Below are 18,135 nucleotides of genomic sequence, written 5' to 3' on the forward strand. Positions count from 1 at the left end.
GCAATCCACAGTTTGAGAACCCAAACCTCTGATCTAAAAGTCCATGCATCACACAAAATGGCCACTCTGCAGAGGTAAGGGATGTTTTTACACTTATCCTCACAGAAAACCCCCGGTGGTGCACAGCATGTTGTATTTCTAGCTCTACTTTTTACATTTTCTATTTAAAGTATTGAAATATATCGAAAATGTGTATCGTATCGAAATACTTAGCAATATATTGTATCGTGATATGTATCATATCGGGAGGCACTTGCCAATACACAACCCTAATTGTTAGGTGACAATGAACATCACCTTGGAAAATCTGAATTTTGGAAGAGTTCTTGAAAACATTTAACGTGAACCTGATGGACAGATATCTTTATTTTTGTTTATTACTTGCAATTGTTTATTAACCTAATTATGTGGCCCTATTTTAAAACAGTTTTAAAAATACAGAAATAATATTTAGCAAAAAAATCATTTTAATAGGCCTACTATTGTGGTGAACTATACTATTATGATGAAGCTATAAAAATTAGAGCTCGATTAATCGCATCCAGAATAAAAGTTTGTGTTTACATAATATATGTGTACTGTGCATATTAATTTTGTATTTATAAACATATGTACATACATGCGTATATTTAAGAAAAATATACAATATTAAAATTTATTAAGGTTTATTTATAATTTCAATTATTGGTAAATATAAATAAATCATAGGCATAATTTGCGGGTGGATGGGTGGGTCATGTCCCCACCACTTTTTGCCAAAGTCAATTTTGTCCCCACCACTTATTGTAAGAAATAAAAAATACGGAGCGTCTATTTACCGTGCAAGTAGCCCGCTTTGTAAGCAGAGGCTATTTATACTAACTCCGCCCATCAGTTTCAGATTGGAATAGACAAAATGTAAGAAAGGCACAAAAAACTTAACTGCTCCGGTGGCGTAGAGCGTAAAGCAAGTGTTACCTGCTTCATGTCGTCGTGGGTTCGAGACTGCTGTTTGCTGAACTTTTTCCCTATCACATATCAGATTGTAAAGGTATTTATTTTTAATAAAATGATGAAAATATTTGAAAATGGCTGTTCAAGTCATACATGTACCAAACATTTTGCGCTTAATTGCACTTTGGTGCTATATATTCGTCCTTATTGTTCTCGACATGCGGTTGCTATCGTCTATTGCAAGATTAATTACATTTTGATACTTGATAGAAAACTCCAATAAATGGAAAAAGTCACAACTTTGTAGTTTCATGAATTCAAAACAAAATTTAGAAAGTTTGTTGTATATTTGTAGCCTATCAGGCAATGCCCGTAGTAATTAGTGAAAATAAGATTTTTTAAAGATATTATTTTCCATCCGTTTCCCCTGTATACTTGAATGTTTGTCCTTATTAGCAGGGGGGTTGTCAAACACCAAATTCTTAACATGGGGAAATCGTTTCAGTAGTTTTTTGTTTCATCATGAATTAATACGTTTAATTACGTACGGCAACAGCCATCCTTACATATAATAAAGCACAACATGCTTTAAATTATATATTGATGAAAACATGATATAGTTTAAAAACAAATGGAAGCAGATCTGATAAAAAATGTGAAAAATTAGAATAGTGAGTTCAGCGGATTCGAACCTGCTTCACGGCAGTGTCAATATTATTTGTCATGCTTCTTTCGCACTAACGTTACACCACTGAAGCCGTCGATAAAGCGGCGCAGTTTTTATACTGTTTTCTAGAGTCACCTACATGTTTCGCGCTTGTGACGTCCATGAATATTCCCAACGAGTTCTTAAAGTACAACAATTTATTAAAGTATTGTTTGTGTCGTCTTTGTCCCCACCACTTTTCAAAACAAAGTTACGCCACTGAAATAAATACATCTAAATGTTTCCTAAATACGTGTATGTGTATGTTTTTGTGTTTATAAATACAAAATGAATATGCCCAGTATACAGACATATCTTATGTAAACACAAACTTCAATTCTGGGTGTGATTAATCGTTTGACAGCCCTAATAAAAATATAAAGATACAAATTTAGGGATGTAAATTAACAAAAATGTTTTTACAATGTACTGCAATGAAAAGTCCCAATGGATTGTATTAAACAAAATATCCAAAGAAAATCTCTCCCCCAAAAGGACATTTCAGTACTTAGTCACAGGATCAAATAACAGTTTGACGATAGTTAGAAAATGAAAACTTTGGCTGCAATGGTCTCAGCTTCGCCACGTGTCCGGAACACATTAAAAGTCAATACACGAAAGGTTCTCCCCCGCTGTTTGTGCCAGGGCTGTTGTCCCCTGTAGGCCTGGCCTGAGACCAGAGGTCATTGGCCTCGCCAGCGTCCCCTGGACCTTGCAATCATCAATCATAACCTGTCAAATACAAACGGTTTGTCGTAGGCCCCCATGTGTATTGAGATGGCCGTATCTTTTTTCACATCAAAATGGCTACCTCTATTTCACGACTCAACACAAACAGTGCTGTGTTTAAGCTTAGCTGACAAAGGAATGTAGATGATATTCACTGCTTCCCCCTAGAGCTTTATATAGAGAGAAGTATTTATGACCAGCTGTTTAAGACCTGTAAATGAAGCTTGTACCGTTGACTGCAGAGAGAAAATTATACCTCTGTCAGAATGAAAATATCTTGCGATTTCGTGGAAGTTTTCGAAAACACACACTGTTGTATTATGGCAGTTCAATGACCTTCTTTGTTTGACGCTGGCTCTAGTAGGCTTGTCTCATTAAATGTAGAGAAATGAGATTTAAACAACTGATGTAAATCACTTAGCTGTATCCTTTCTTTCAAGCTGCTTTGATCGGTCTTGAAGAATACATACGTCCATCATTGAAGAAGCTCGGAGCGATGTGCTCATTTACGACCACTAATCTTAAAGCGATGGGAACAATGCCGATGTTATTGCCCATTGTAAACTGATAAATTCCCACTTTGATTCATGATTCCCACAGGGAGGCAACAATAAATTGATCACATATGGGGCAGCATCAGCACTTTCTTTACAATGAATCAATATTTGACGCTCTTATAGTTACCTGAAATACTAATGAGGAGAATGAAAGGCCAGTTAAGCGACTTCTCGATGAATGAGTCTTTTGATTCATAGTTTCTCCCATGGTTTCAGATAGCCTCTAATTTCCATGAAAGCTCTTTTGTAGTCAGGCACTTTTATGGCCCAAACCTGAATGCACAGATTTGAAACAATTAAGATTAAAAATACACTCAAAAAAAGAAGTGCTATAAAGCACTAAAAGTGGTTCTTTGCTCGTAATCATAGGGGAACCATTTTTAGTGCTATATAGCACCATATCTTGGTGCTTCAGTGGTTCTTCAGAGGTTCTTTGGGGTGACCGAGGTGCTATATAGCACCGTTTCCATATAAAGAACCTGTTAAGCCCCTGTATGGTTCAACGTAAAGAAAATAACTCTGCATATAACTGACATTTTGTGTTTCAAACTGAGATGGCGACAAAGAGGCCAAAGTTAAGGACTGCAGCTTTAAAACAATTCACAATTTAAATTGGTTGGCTGGCCTACCTGTGTCCATGACACACACATGATCACAGCAGTGGACTTACTCAAGCCTGTTGGTGTTCTAAAAAGCACAATTTGACGGCTTTATACTCATGGATAAAGTTTTTTCTAGCTTTGTCTTTACAAATGTTCCCTTCATTTCATGCTTCGGAAGAGCAAGCAATTGGCGGCTCGCTGTCCCTCCATTATCTGCCTGAAGTGAATGATGGAAACACAGAGTGCTGATGAAGGCAGCCACATAGATGATTGGCCTCGGACACGAGCTTATTCCCTTCAGTACATTTTCAATTAAACCTTTTTAGCCAGTGAGCAATTAACAGCGGGCAACTATGTGAGCTTGACAAAACGCGTTCCTCTGCAGTCCACAATCCCTCATTGTCATAATGATGCATGAGCAGATCAAATTGTTTGGGATGACAAAAGCCGGTAGCGGCCTTTATTCGCTGCATCTCTTTCAGGGAACTAGAGGAGATGAATACATCACCTCGGAAATCGAGCGCTCGTAAATCTTGTTTTAAAGACTCTTATCCAGGTTCAGATTCAGTCCAGAGGTGGCTTTTGGAGTCAGGCTTTATTTATTGCCTCGGGCTGGTTTGGCCTTTTGTACACTGGAATAAATAATTATTTGTGCGTTATTGGGTCTGTGTGTAAGGAGTGTGCCAGGAAGACAATATTTGCATGTACTTTTGCATTTAGAAAAACACACGCTAGGCTAAAGGTTTTGTTGGCTTTTGGCAAGACTATTTATTTAAATACTTTAAGGTATCCCTTTCAGATGGCCAGATCGCAACTGGTCTTTGTTTTTTTTATCTGCCGAATGTATCGTACGCTGTGAAAACTTTTTTTTTTTCATTTGACTAAATCAAACTAAATCAATTTGATTTGATATAATTTGATTACATTAAGTTGCACTAACAAAGCGGTAAAATCAAGTAGTAAAATATTCTTAAGTTAAACTTTGCAGTGTAACCGAGGACACAGTATTCTCTTTTAGTTCTGAAAAAACTTTCACCATTTTTTAAGATTAAGACACTTCAGTGACATGTGATGTTTGCTCAGTTTAAGGAAAAGTTCGAAACATCAGTCGATTGTTTTAGACATCGGTGCGACTTTAGATCTAATGGCTGCATTGTCTCAGAGTGGAGGACGGATAAATCTTTAGTTTTAATAGTGTCTCTTAGTTCACATGCCAGAGAGGCAAAATGAAGCCGTAATTACAAGACTTAATTGATGTGTTTTCGCCTTGATAGACCATAGCTCTGCTCTTCTTGCTCTTTTCAGTCCGTGCCTCTGCTTGCTGTTGTTTGCTCTATATTTCTTGGTGTATTGATTCCTATTATGGCAAATCCAATGGGCACAATAGAACTCTATCAGCAAAATACAGGTTAATTATCTTGAGGTCAGGCGGCCTCAGATGCACACAAAGGGCTTATCCTCTTCACACATTACAACCTAACATTAAATCGTGAGCGCAAATTATCACTGAGGCTTTTTTCTTTCGCCGAGTTAACAGGCAAAAGAGGGAAATGGAGGGGTTGACATATGGTATCTGAGAGAGTTTTGCTACTTCTTTTTATAGTCCAAATTATTGTATTGAATGCAGGGCTTTTGAGTAGATATTAGATTTGTTTTATATCAGATACAGTTGCTTTTATGCATTTGGCAATAAAAGCATTTGAGCTTTACATTTTCATATTACGTTACATTATATCGAACACGTACAGTCATATTACTTTTTTATCAAGCATGGGTAGTTGACGAATAAATCATGTACATGTGTCATATGGTGTGACATAGCAAAATTTAGAAAACAAACTGTTAATATTACATTGTTTTATATTATTAGTATTTATATTTATCGTATAAAATAGCATAAGAGAGATTTTTCTTCATTGTTAGTTTTTTATCATTTTTGCCATCACACCATAGGACAGATTTGCAAATTAAACTACCCATATATGTATAGTCATTTTACTTTAATGTATAGTCACATATCTACTTACAACTAGCCAGGTATGTGTAATATTTATATAGGTTAGATGTGTAAATATGATACGTGTGTAATGTGTAATGAGTAATATGTTAAATGTAGTGAAATATAAGCTGACTTGTCACACTGTATTTCCTGGGAACACACATGAAGGAAGAATATTATTATTAGTGACTTCACTCTTTGGATAAACACAATCTCGCTGCAAAATGGAGGCCAGCGATATTTCTATTCAGTACAGATGAAACAGACAGTGGAGACCTTTGATGGAAGGCAAAAAGTGATATTTTTGCTAAGTGAAGTGGGAAGCTGTCGGACGTTTTACTTATGCCTGACTGATTGGCCTTATAAGCGGCAGAGAGACCCGTCAATGAGCTTGAGTTAATGGCATTGATTGTGGATATTGTGCTTTTTCCCCTCCACTCCTGCAGGGACTCCTGTGAATCGGATTCCTATCATGGCCAAGCAGGTGTTGGATCTCTACACACTCTACAAGCTTGTCACAGAAAAAGGCGGCTTAGTGGAAGTCATCAATAAGAAAATATGGCGGGAGATTACCAAAGGCCTGAACCTTCCTACCTCCATCACCAGTGCGGCTTTCACCCTCCGAACGCAGTGAGTGTGATAACCTAGAGCGGAAGAACCTGTTGATAACTGCCAGTTGATTCTTGACTAACTCGGCCAATTCAATTATCTGCTTTTAAAATGGAGCGGATGAAGGGGAGAGTATATTTGACAGGGTCCGAGTGGATGGAAGATAGTGATTTTAGAATCAGAAAGATACAATAATGTTTTTTTTAATGATTTGTCTTATTGATTCAATGTGAAAATTAGTTTAAACAAAATGTTTCAACCTTTTATCCATGAATACATTAATGGTAATTTTGTGTCAGAAAGCAGTCTTCAACCTGCGTATCATTTCACACAATTACATTATCCTTAAAGAAGTCCCTGTAGTATAGCTTAAGAAAACACAATTGCATTTAAAGGATTTGTACAATTATATTCATGTGGCTATGAACAAAGCAAAAAAAAAGTTTTAATTGTTCTTAAAATCAACAATATGCATGACATGCATTTATTACATTGTGATGTAATAACATTGTTGTTGTTTTAATTACTAAATTGTTGTTTTAATTATTAAATCTGCAATATTAATATTAAATAATAAATATTACACTCTTCAAAATAAAAGTGCTTCACAATGCCATAGAAGAACCATTTTGGCTGAATGGTTCCATAAATTACCTTAAAGATTCAAAGGATTTTACTGTTTCACAAAAAGTGTTTAGTGGTGGAAAATGTTCTTAAGATTGTAAAAAAGAAAGAAATTGTTTGAATAATTATTTGGGGAACCAAAAAGTGAAGACCTTTTTGTAGGATCTTTTTAAGAGAACAGACTACAAGGTCAAATACTGAATTGTACACACTCTTCAGGTATATGAAGTACCTCTATCCTTATGAATGTGAAAAGCGGGGACTGAGCTCTCCCGAGGAGCTGCAGGCAGCTATTGACAGCAACCGACGTGAAGGGCGGAGACAGAGTTATGGCTCCACCCTCTTCAACTACTCCCCCGTTGGCACCCCTACATTGCTGGCTTCGCCCAAACTCCAGATGCCCCACATCAGCATGTCCATTCCTAATGGTGGGCACATGACTCAGACCCCTGTTATAAAGAAAGGTGTGTATGTTTTTCTTTCTATTTGTGAACATGCCTTAACAAGCGCTTACAAATATTCCATTTAGTTTAATTGTGTTTAATGGCAATGCCCTAACCAAGTTTAATGTGCAGTGTAGTCCCTATAGCAGTGATCCTCAATTGGCGGTATGGATCCAGACCTTTGCTTCGTTCCATCTGAACAGCAAGAGATTATCTTTTGCCGCTGTATCCTCTAATATCTTTTTCTAGCACCATTAACCCCTTCCGCTCCGCGCGCGCTGCTTCCCTACCGCCAAAGACGTGCCGCATAAGAGCAGCGGACACCGTGCTTATTTAAACAACAGTAGGCTAGTGCAGACGCGCAGAGCAGGTAAATGGACACTTTCGCTTTAACACAACAATAAACAAAATGCAGCGATATTAAAGAATTTGTATCCGTCAGTCTGTTTACTGTTTGCTATGACTCCAACCATTCAACTACTGTAGACCAGTTTTGTAAGACTTTATGAACCATAACGTTTTTATTATCTACATTTAGCATTATTGATCAGCAGAGCATGTGTGACCCTGCCTGTGAAAACAGGCTAAAGTCTTATAATCTACTTAATTATGAGCAACAAGCCTCATGAATGAATTAATTTTAAGATTAATTTCAAACATTAATTTCACTTAAATTAAATCTTTAAATCTTAATTTTGGTAACACTTCAGTATAGGGGGCAATTCTCACTAGTTGTTATTAGCATGCCTGTTATTGGCATATTGGCTGTTTATTAGTACACTGTAAAAAATGATTTGTTGTTTTTTGTTGTTTCAACTTAAAAAAATAAGTTACCTGGTTGCCTTAAAATTTTAAGTTAGTTCAACTTAAAAATATTAGTCAACACAACGAGTTTGCAACAAATTCATTAAGTGAACTAATATTTTTAATATTTTTTAATTTTTAATAAGCAACCAGGTAACTTATTTTTTTAAGTTGAAACAACAAAAAACAACAAATCATTTTTTACAGTGTACTCATAAAGCACATATTCTGCATAACCATACTCTACATCACTAATCCTACCCAATACCTTAACCTAACAACTACCTTACTAACTATTAATAAGCAACAAATTAAGAGTTTATTGGGGGAAAAGTCTTAGTTAATGGTTTGTTAATAGCGGGAATTGCCCCCTATTCTGAAGTGTGACAATACATTTACATTTACATTTACTTACATTTTTTTATTTTAAAATATGAATTATTCTTTTAAGAGGGCAACCCTATAAAGCCCCAGAGCCTACAATATACATACTGTACTGTTGAAATCAAAATGTTAAATAAATGGCCTGATAAAAGATCTTATATCCAAATAATATACATTTATTTTATATAGGCTATTTATTTATTTTAAGGATTGTCCGGAATCTTCGTCTACACTAGCGTTTTCAAGCATTTCCCAAACGCTGTCCATCCACATTGAAACTTCTGAAAATGCTTACATCCGTGTACTGCGCATGAGTAAAACCTAAGAAATGTAAGCATGTGTCATTTCTGTCAGGCGTTTATTTACTTTCTGCCTTATTATGTCGCAGCAATGTTGAGCAAAGACATAGTTTTTTTAAATAGACGGACAATGAGGTATCACAAGACTATAAAGCTGCAAAAGCGAAAGTGAAACTTAACTCCGCTACCAAACAATAACTGCGAGTAATTGAATATTCCGTCTCCTAAAATGCAATCTAACGTATGCATGAAGTGACATTAATGCTATCAAATGTAGAGGCGTTTTCAAATCTATCCACTTTCGAGTGCATTTTCGAAAAGCTCTGTTTTCGTTGACAAAAATGCCGTCTCAGTGTGGACGAACGGCCAAAATGGAGAGAAAGAGATAGGGGTCTGAGTGTTTAATCTGACAAGATGAAACACACACAAACACAAAGAGGACTAAATACATACATTTTATTCTTTGTCAGTCAATTGAATTTGTTGCAGACCATCTAGACCTACCAAAGCAGAAGTAATCTCTCCTCCACAGTAACATTGTCACATCTTACTCATGCGTATTACACACTGTGGCCTGAATGATCTTCAGAGCAGGCAGGAAACAGCTTGCAGGACTTCCTCCTGCCCACTCTGCCAGTTTCCGCATCGCAGCAATAGAAGCAATGAACACAAAGGCATACGGGCTGTTTCATGATTCAGTAATGTGTCCATATGGAAAAAGACAAGTCACGCAGCCCGTAAGGGATCAAAGACCTGTGAATTCTGACAGTATTTATAGTGTTTACAATGCAGCTTTAAATAGACAAGTCACATGTTGCATGACTTGTGTTTCATACTCATGCTACCACATGAGGATGTTGTTGCAACATCTCCATATGAATCTGTAGATGAAAATACAAAGCTGTAACAATGAATGTAAAAATAAAAATCAAGTTATGCAATGCTGTGTCAGCTTACTTGTCATTTTCCAAACAGATTCAGCATATACAGAGACTGCTTTAAACTAGGATTTTAAATATTATTCCAAACTTTTAAAGGTAAAATATGTACAGTAAATAAAAAAGCCGAAAGCATTTAGTCACATACACAGACCTCATGATGCTTTCTTGCTCTCCAGAAGACTCTATGCTCTCCAACTGCCTGACTAACAGGATGGGCATCCCTATGTCTTTGGTCGGCCACCACAATGCAGCCCAAGCCGCCGCGGCCCAGGCTGCAGCCGCAGCTGTGCAGGCAGCTGCATTGGAGCAACTGCGGGAGAAGCTGGAGTCTGGAGAACCACCCGAAAAGAAGATGATGCTTATGGCAGAGGAGCAGCAGAGAATAATGCAGCACGCACTGCAGCAGAATATCTTCGCTATGGCATCCCAACTACCCATGAATATCAAACTGAACAACAGAGGTGAGTGCACAGAAGTATTTGTTAGCATTATTCCGAATAGACCATGTAACTTCAATGAAATTGAAAGCTATTAACAGAGTTTGCAAGGCAGAAACTTTCTCACCGTGATTTTGTAGAATTTTGCTCCATATAGAAATTTATTAAAGGTCCAGTGTAGGAAATCTAGTGGCATCTAGTGGTGAGGTTGCGAATTGCAATCAATGGCTCACCCCCCCCCTTTCGAAGCACTATGGTGGCTGACACATGACTAAGATGTCGTCACGTTTTCGCTTCTTTGCCAAATGAGATAACATATTTACGAAACGTCCTTTGTACAGCAGTTTGTCTGTCTAGGGCTACTGTAGAAACAACATGGGGAATTCAATGCAAGGGGAAACGCTGTGTATGTACATAGAATAGCTCATTCTAAAGTAATAAAAACATCGCTTCATTATGTAAGGTCTTTATACACCTATGAAGACAGTAGTTATGTATATTATATTGCATTTCTGTTAATAGATCCTCCAAAAAATGACACACTGGACCTTTATAAATAAATGTCTTATCATTACACTGACACTTTGATAAGAGAAACATGTTTTATAGTGAGGGGTAGAGGAAGACATTCTCACCAAAAATCTAAATTAAATTACGAGTAAATGAATGGTGAAACTAAATGAAGAAAAATGATTCATGCCAAGCAGTTAGTTTAATGTTAATGATTTCAGTGCACCTGAATGACAGAGTGTGTGAGATATGATTGTAGGTTCCGTCTAGTCATGAGTAATGTGTTTTGTTGTGCCCTGCATGACTGTTATTCTTATACCACCCATATAACAGGTTTTGCCTTTTATATAGGCAATGTAGCATGATTCTATAATATTGGGCACAGCTCTATCTAACTGTGCAATTTAAAGATTATATAAAATGTTATTTTCTGTAACCTCATAATATCCACTTTAATTACAGAGTAAAACTGAAAGAAGTTCAAAAACAGTCCTTACGGGAGCTGAACCCTTTAAGTTGCCGTATTTCTGTGCAAAACTTTGTGTGTAATGTTAACAGTGTTCTTTAGCGACACAGATCTGTCAAGAGGACATGTTTCTGACACAGACCCAGAAACACAACACAAGTGAAAGCCTGGTGTTTTTGACAGTAGTCATCTCCCTCCCTCCTTAAAGTCTTTTAATAAACCCCTCCTTATCCTGTCACTCATGAGTTATCACCGATAGTTGGTGGCACACTTCTCTTGCTTCTTGTGTTCCTTTTATAAATGCTCATATTGAGTTTTTCCTCTCTCTCGCTCTCTGGCTCCTCTCTTGACAGATGATAGACAAGAGACTGCATTGAACCTGTCTACCAACGGCATTAGCAGCATCAACATGTCAATAGAAATAAATGGGGTTGTCTACACAGGTAAATAGAGCGCCGTTTGCTGATGTAATTGCAGGCAGGAAATTCAATAAGTTATAGCAGCACCCCCTCGCTTAGTCCTCCACACAATTTGATGTCTTTGCTATAAAATCCATCGTAATGAAGTGGCAAGTCCAATAGAGTTAAAAAAGTTAAATATCTTAAAATTGGGCCCGGGCGCTGAGAGGTCGATGCGGCTTATTGTCTTTCGTGCCCGAGAGAAAAGCCCCGCGCCTTAGCTAGATACTGTGCTTGTGCCTGATGCGCGAGAGACAGTAATTACTAGAAGATGGGTCATAAGCTTGCTGGGAACGTTTCAATGGAGGAGATCATGTTGAAGTGGCATCTGTTTTCAATGAAGGGTTGTTTCCAGTAACAATGTACAGCCCCACAACATAGAGACGTTTTTGTCCATTTATCACACTTATTTAGTACAATTCATTGGAGTAAAATAGCATTCTAAGAATGCGTTTATTCACGCCTGATGTGTGTGCCACCGCAGGCAGTTCACCAAGTCTGACCACATTTAACTTAAACGGCTAGACGGATTGCAACAGAATGCATTGAGAAAGCGTTGTTATGTCACACTTACAATGTGACACGCAGTGGCCAAAGACACATTTACATAAACAGTATGTTCAACACTTGTAACACGGGCAGATATAAAAAGAAAAAAATATATAAACATGTAAAGTCATTTTGATTCAGCCACTACATGTGATTGAAAGAATCAATCATGTAATAAGTGTGATGAAAATTTTGACCGCCCAGTTTTTTCAAAATATTAATAATTTGAATTACTATATTTGCTACAAGTGCAGATGTCCTGTCTCCAGCATTGCACAAATGAAAACTCGAAACGAAAATGTATTGACTGTTTGGCGAGGGGGTGATGCTCATGTTTTTGTTAGTATTGTGGAAGCGCATAGTTTCACCATGAATGTGAAAAATAAATCAAAGATTATTTGACAAAATCTATCAGCTAGGGCTGTCAAATCAATTAATTGTGATTAAATCGATTCCAAAATATTTATTTAATATATGAGTGTGTGTGTTGTGCATATTTATATGTATTATAAATGCACAAACATATATGTATATATTTAGGAATAATGTGTCATATGTATTTGAAGATTTGCATTTGCAAAAACATGACTTTCAAAAATCATGTTATTGTGTTTCATTGTATGTGTTAGCTGTATTTTTTTTAGTTGTATTACTCAATCAAAACAACCCAACTGGAGTTTAAATTTTCAATAATACAAATTTTCTTCATTTATATGTATACATAATCTAGATAATATTTAAACTAGGGCTGTCAAAAGATTAATCGCATTCAGAACAAAAGCTTGTGTTCACATAATATATGTCCGTGTACTGTGTATATAATTTATATTTGTAAACATGCATATATTTAAGAAACATGTTAAATACAAAAAATATGTAATTATATATCATTTAAATTATTGGTAAATATGCACAGTACACAGACATATATGTATTCTGGATGTGATTAATCACGTTTAATCGTTTGACAGCCCTATTTTAAATATGAATATATACACATGTATGTGTGTGCATTTAGACATGACACACACATATTATATAAACACAAACAATCATTGATTAATTTGATTAATCGATTTCACAGTTCTAGCATCATAGTTACTGCAATTGCATTAAAATATAAAAAAATAAATCAAGTTTTGATATGTAGGGGTGATTTAAGCAGAACCAGACATTGCAAGTGTTTTTATGCTTCTGCTCTCTTCTGCTCCAGGGGTCTTGTTTGCCCGTAAACCAGCCATTGGTTTCATTCCTGGCAGTCAGCGAATCCATCACCAACACAGCTCTCAGGGCAAGAGCGTCAGCCCGGGCCTCAGCACCCAGATGCAGCCTTCCTCCTCCTCCTCCTCCAGCACCTCCTCACACGGACCAGCCACCTCCCCTTGAGCCTTCCATCTGCCCCACAACTCCTCACTCAACTCTCCCTCATCGTCAGATAAGGCAGGGTCTCATCCTGTCGGACCAGTTTTCCCTCTGTCTTCTTCAGTGTACACTTTCTACTGTTTTTCTAACCCTCCCCTATCCCTGCAATCAGGATAGGAGTGTCCAAAAAAAAACTAACCATTAGAACACATTAAAAAGACATTATGGGTAAGCTGAGCACCAAACATCTGATAGCCGCACATTTGACGTGTGTTACATTTACATATGCAGCAATTGCAGCTTTTTATTTTGTTGTTCTGAGGACGTGTTGTTCAGTGCGGAGCAACTAAAACATAAACTGTGTGACAATGGCAGGAACACAAGGAACGGTGTGACATTTCAGAGGACGAATTGTTCCTTATGCATTGACGTGAGATTCTTCACTTTGCTGCACAGATGCTGCAGATTTCGTATAGGAGTCGGTGTTGATCAACTTTACTTTTTGCATTCTTGAATCCAACAGCAAGAGCTACTGTCAGCTACAACCAAAGAGAATAAGAGCAAATTATCAATGGTTTAATTTGATTATTTACCTTGATGCTTTTCAGCACCGTCACGCTTATGATGGCATTGCAAAATATCTGAAACATGCAATGGAGAGCCATCATATTAGCTCACATCAATATTTCTGAATTTAAACAAAGCACATGCCATTTATCAAAGGGCATCAAATGAAAAAAAAAATGATTTACTGTACCACTGTTTGACTTTCTGTCCAAAAGGGATATTTTCTGCTGTAATAGGTCATATTAGAGAACTCACCTACAGAATTTAAATAAAATATGGGAGAATCATAAAATTAAGTCAGATATGCAAGATCAGCCATTTTGTAGCTCGCTGTTGAAGAAAGCAGCCAGATTATTTCTGCTATATTCTCTCGTGTCTGGTTTTGGCCCTAGGCCGCGGCCAAATATATTCCATTGATTACTGAGTTATTTGGGGAACACTTGTCGAGAATGTTCAACGATTTTCCACCGCCTCAGCTCATGTTTTATAGCAACGATTTTAAAACGTTTATGAAATGGTTTAGTAGACAGGAAAACGGGTCAAGCTGGTTAATACAGGTATTTTAGAAGTCGGCGGGGGTTACATGAGCTGCAAGTTGATCATGGAAAAATGGTTTAAAAAAAGAGTTTAAAAGAGTTTAACCAGAAAAGAGGATCTTGAGAGAAGATTACGTGCTGTAAACCGACAGATCCAACCATCTTTGTTGTGAATAGAATCCAGTTTTTGGCAAGTTACAGCAGCGCACTTGCATTCGAGAGCTGATCTCTCGTACTTTATTCCATTCTCCATTTTGCTCACGCTCTTGTTGTGCATCTCCTTTTCTTCTCTGGTGAGGAAAATGGGAGGATATTATTGTGTCATTTGTTTAGACTTCTGTAGACAATTTCAAGTTGTATTTATTATTGCTTTTAATTTCTATCTATCATGTTGAATCTTGGGCTTTCAGTGACTGTTTAGTGAAAATCACTTTTATTTAAAAGAAAGGAAAAGGAGAAGTCTTTACAGGCGATACCTCAGAATTCCTGTAAACAGATTATGAATACAAGAAATACCTCATTTATTTCATTTCTATCATTTTATGATGAAGCCACTTGAAAATGGATGTTTTTCAACAGATCACTGGATTTTTTTCTATTTTGTATTGTTTTACCAAAGAAGGGAATATATAATGAACACACATCTACCTCATTTGTTATAGACTGTGCCAACCACACGATCACAGCAGCCAGTTTTTTGATAATAGCCTTTCTGCTCCAAAATCGTTTTTGTTTGCATGACTTCTGCTGCAAAACCAGAGGCTGGACCACACAGGGCTGTAGACACACCATTTGCATCGCTCGTTCGTTTCTGTCTGTGGCATTTGGTTATGCTTGGTGGAAAAGGTAATACCAGAAGGATTCTATTTTACGTATACAACTGCTCCCGTTGATTTATTTTTGAGGTTTTGTAAATGAGATCATGAATCAGATCTGAAATACGCCTCAATATATCTTCTGCAATGTATCGAAGTTAAGCTGCAGCTATTGGCATTTTTAGTTAATTGTTTCGGCTACCATCACGGTCCGCAGCCTTTGGATGTTCTATTGACGCTAGTCTTTGATTCACTCATCATTTCTATTCACAACATAATGTGGTTTTCACCAAATATATAGCCTAAACCAAAACTAACGAAAAAATGTATATCTTCTTTTGTACATTCTCTTAGACGCAATGTGAATGTGGAAACATGCTCTTGTGATTGAACTTTTTTAAAAATACCAAAGATCTGGGTTGACCATATTTTGGGGTTCATCATTATACGCCCTAGCGTTGTCATCGTGTCAACCCGAACTTTTAATGTCAAGCAGCAGAGAAGTTTTTATTCCTTCCCTGCTGTGGCAAAACTTGATATTAAGCACTTGGATCAAACTGTTTTCAAAGAAAAGGCCAAGTTTGTTTCTGTCCAAATAAGGAAATCTACGAATGTAATATCAAGACGTTCAGCACAACGCAATGCTTAATGAAACAAGTAAACCTGAGCATCATTTTGTTGTTGTATAGGTGCAAGAATGAATATATGGAAATATATAGTCTATATTTATGTGGAATAACAGAGGGCACAATCAATGCACAATTGTCTGATTCCTGTTGTTCAATGTAATTTACCTCTTGATCAGCACGTGAAGAGACTTTGCTCTTCACGTGGTTGTCTGTTCTCTCTTCAGTTCATGTTACTGCAAACCAGATCTTGGCCAAACTCTGGTGTGCTTATTGACTGTAAAACAAAACCACGAATCAGATGATTCCATAACCAAAGCTTCTACAGACTTACTGACAACATAGATGACAATGTGTGAAAGTTGTTCATAGAGACTATCGTTTTGATTAAGGTTAAGAAAAAAATATTCACTCACGTGCTTAAAAAAATAACATGTTGTTTACTTTGTTTAGCTATGTCAACGATGCTATGCTGGTAGATTTTAGATTCTATTATTCGCTGTGTATAATGCTTCTTTTCCTTTTATTCACTTTTTGGATAAATCCAGTGCATTATGGGAAAGCTGGATTGTGGTGCTCAGGGGTTAAAAAGGAAAAAAAACAGGTGAAAGATTTTGTTTTGTTTGTTTGTTTTGCCATTGACTTGTAGCATAATTAGTAATAAAGTACTGCTTTCCACTTCAACGAGCACTTGGGTTTTTCTTTCGAACGACCGGTGGGGTCCAACATCGGCATCATCAAATATTCTGTATTTCTATATCTGTTTTTTTCCCATCAGTTCATGAAAGAATATAATTAGGTCTGAATTCATCTTGCCAAAACCCACCCCCTTCCCCCTGTGAAAATCATACAAATAATATTCAATTTCACATTTAAATCCCACATATAACTAACAAAGTTGAGTCGGTTATCAAATGAAAGCTCTGACTATCAAGAATATCACTGTATATTTATCTATCACCTTGGACTAACATAACAGAATATTTGTCAAATTATCATCAAATTGTTACGTTTAGAGAGTTTTCTGTAAAATGAGACCATTTTTATTAATTTACTCCAATGTATGTGGTTAGAACGATCTTAAATTCAGGTAAAAAATGCTAAAAATGTACCGGAGCTGAGGAGGTTTGAGAAGAGTGTGCTGGGCAATTCCGTGCAAATGTCAGTTTGAAGATTAAAATCTAATTTTTTACCAAGGATTTTCACCATATTTATAAGTGAATTGTCACAAATGGAATGGGCACATGAAAGAAAAATGAAAAAAAACTATTTTGTGGTCTGTGAGGAGCCATTCCTTCTCCATTTGTTGGGTATTGCTTCTGTTTGTGCATTTTAATTCACATAAATCCTACAAAGTATGCTGTCTCTCAAAAATGTGTCCATTCTTTTCTCACATCCATAACGCATGAATTTTCTCTTTTTTAGAATTGTGCTATTTTTCTGATGTCTGGACTCTATCATCAGGGGTTGAGTAACATATAAACAGATAGTTAAATATATTGGTAATAAATAAATGCTCTGAGAATTTATATTTCAAGTTTTGACTGAAAATCTCACATTCCTAACTATCATCAGGAATTGCCATTGAATAAGTAACGGAGTACGAAGACATACTAATTGAACATCTCTGATTGTTAAAAGTGTATTACTCCAATTATATTTGCGATTTTGTGACCAAACTTCTGAGTTTTGTGGTGTTTCATTGCTTTCAGAGCACAAGGCAGTGGCACTATTCTCAAAATAAAAAAGATCTTAAAATAAATGTGATTACATACACACTCGTTAATCTAGAGCCAAACCACACAAAACAATCATTAATATTAAGATACTGCGGAGTGGAATCATTATGATAGGTCACCGTATTGTTGTTCAGCATGTATTTACTGACAAAGGATTAAGCTGACTGTCCACTCAATAGGCAAATTGACCGACAAGTGTTTATTAAACAACAAGACACACATTGCCTTGAGGGGCAGTCGTGGCCTAATGGTTAGAGAGTCGGACTCATGACCAGGGCCGGCGGGTAACAACTGAGGTGCCCTTGAGCAAGGCACCATACCCCTACTTGCTCCCCGGGCGCTGCAGTGATAGCTGCCCACTGCTCCGAGGGTACGTGTGTTCACCACTTGCTGTGCGTGTGTTCACTACTCTCTGGATGGGTTAAATGAAGAGGTCACAT

General features: G+C 36.9%; 1 protein-coding gene across 3 annotated transcripts in view; it reads left to right on the forward strand.

Moving 5' to 3' along the window:
* arid3c (AT rich interactive domain 3C (BRIGHT-like)) overlaps positions 1 to 16,627 on the forward strand; it is a 68,050-nt gene extending 51,423 nt beyond the window's left edge. For 2 of the 3 annotated variants that reach the window (XM_057320907.1, XM_057320929.1), the window contains 5 exons: positions 5,973 to 6,156; positions 6,979 to 7,223; positions 9,807 to 10,091; positions 11,397 to 11,486; positions 13,264 to 16,627. In XM_057320907.1, coding sequence (XP_057176890.1) covers positions 5,973 to 6,156; positions 6,979 to 7,223; positions 9,807 to 10,091; positions 11,397 to 11,486; positions 13,264 to 13,436 — 977 coding nt within the window. In that variant the 3' untranslated portion in view covers positions 13,437 to 16,627. The remainder of the gene's footprint in view (positions 1 to 5,972; positions 6,157 to 6,978; positions 7,224 to 9,806; positions 10,092 to 11,396; positions 11,487 to 13,263) is intronic. The other variant, XM_057320918.1, reaches the window with a different exon arrangement.
* The last annotated feature ends 1,508 nt before the right edge of the window (positions 16,628 to 18,135 follow it).

The sequence above is a fragment of the Triplophysa rosa genome, linkage group LG2, assembly GCF_024868665.1.
Source record: "Triplophysa rosa linkage group LG2, Trosa_1v2, whole genome shotgun sequence".
Classification (NCBI taxonomy): Eukaryota; Metazoa; Chordata; class Actinopteri; order Cypriniformes; family Nemacheilidae; genus Triplophysa; species Triplophysa rosa.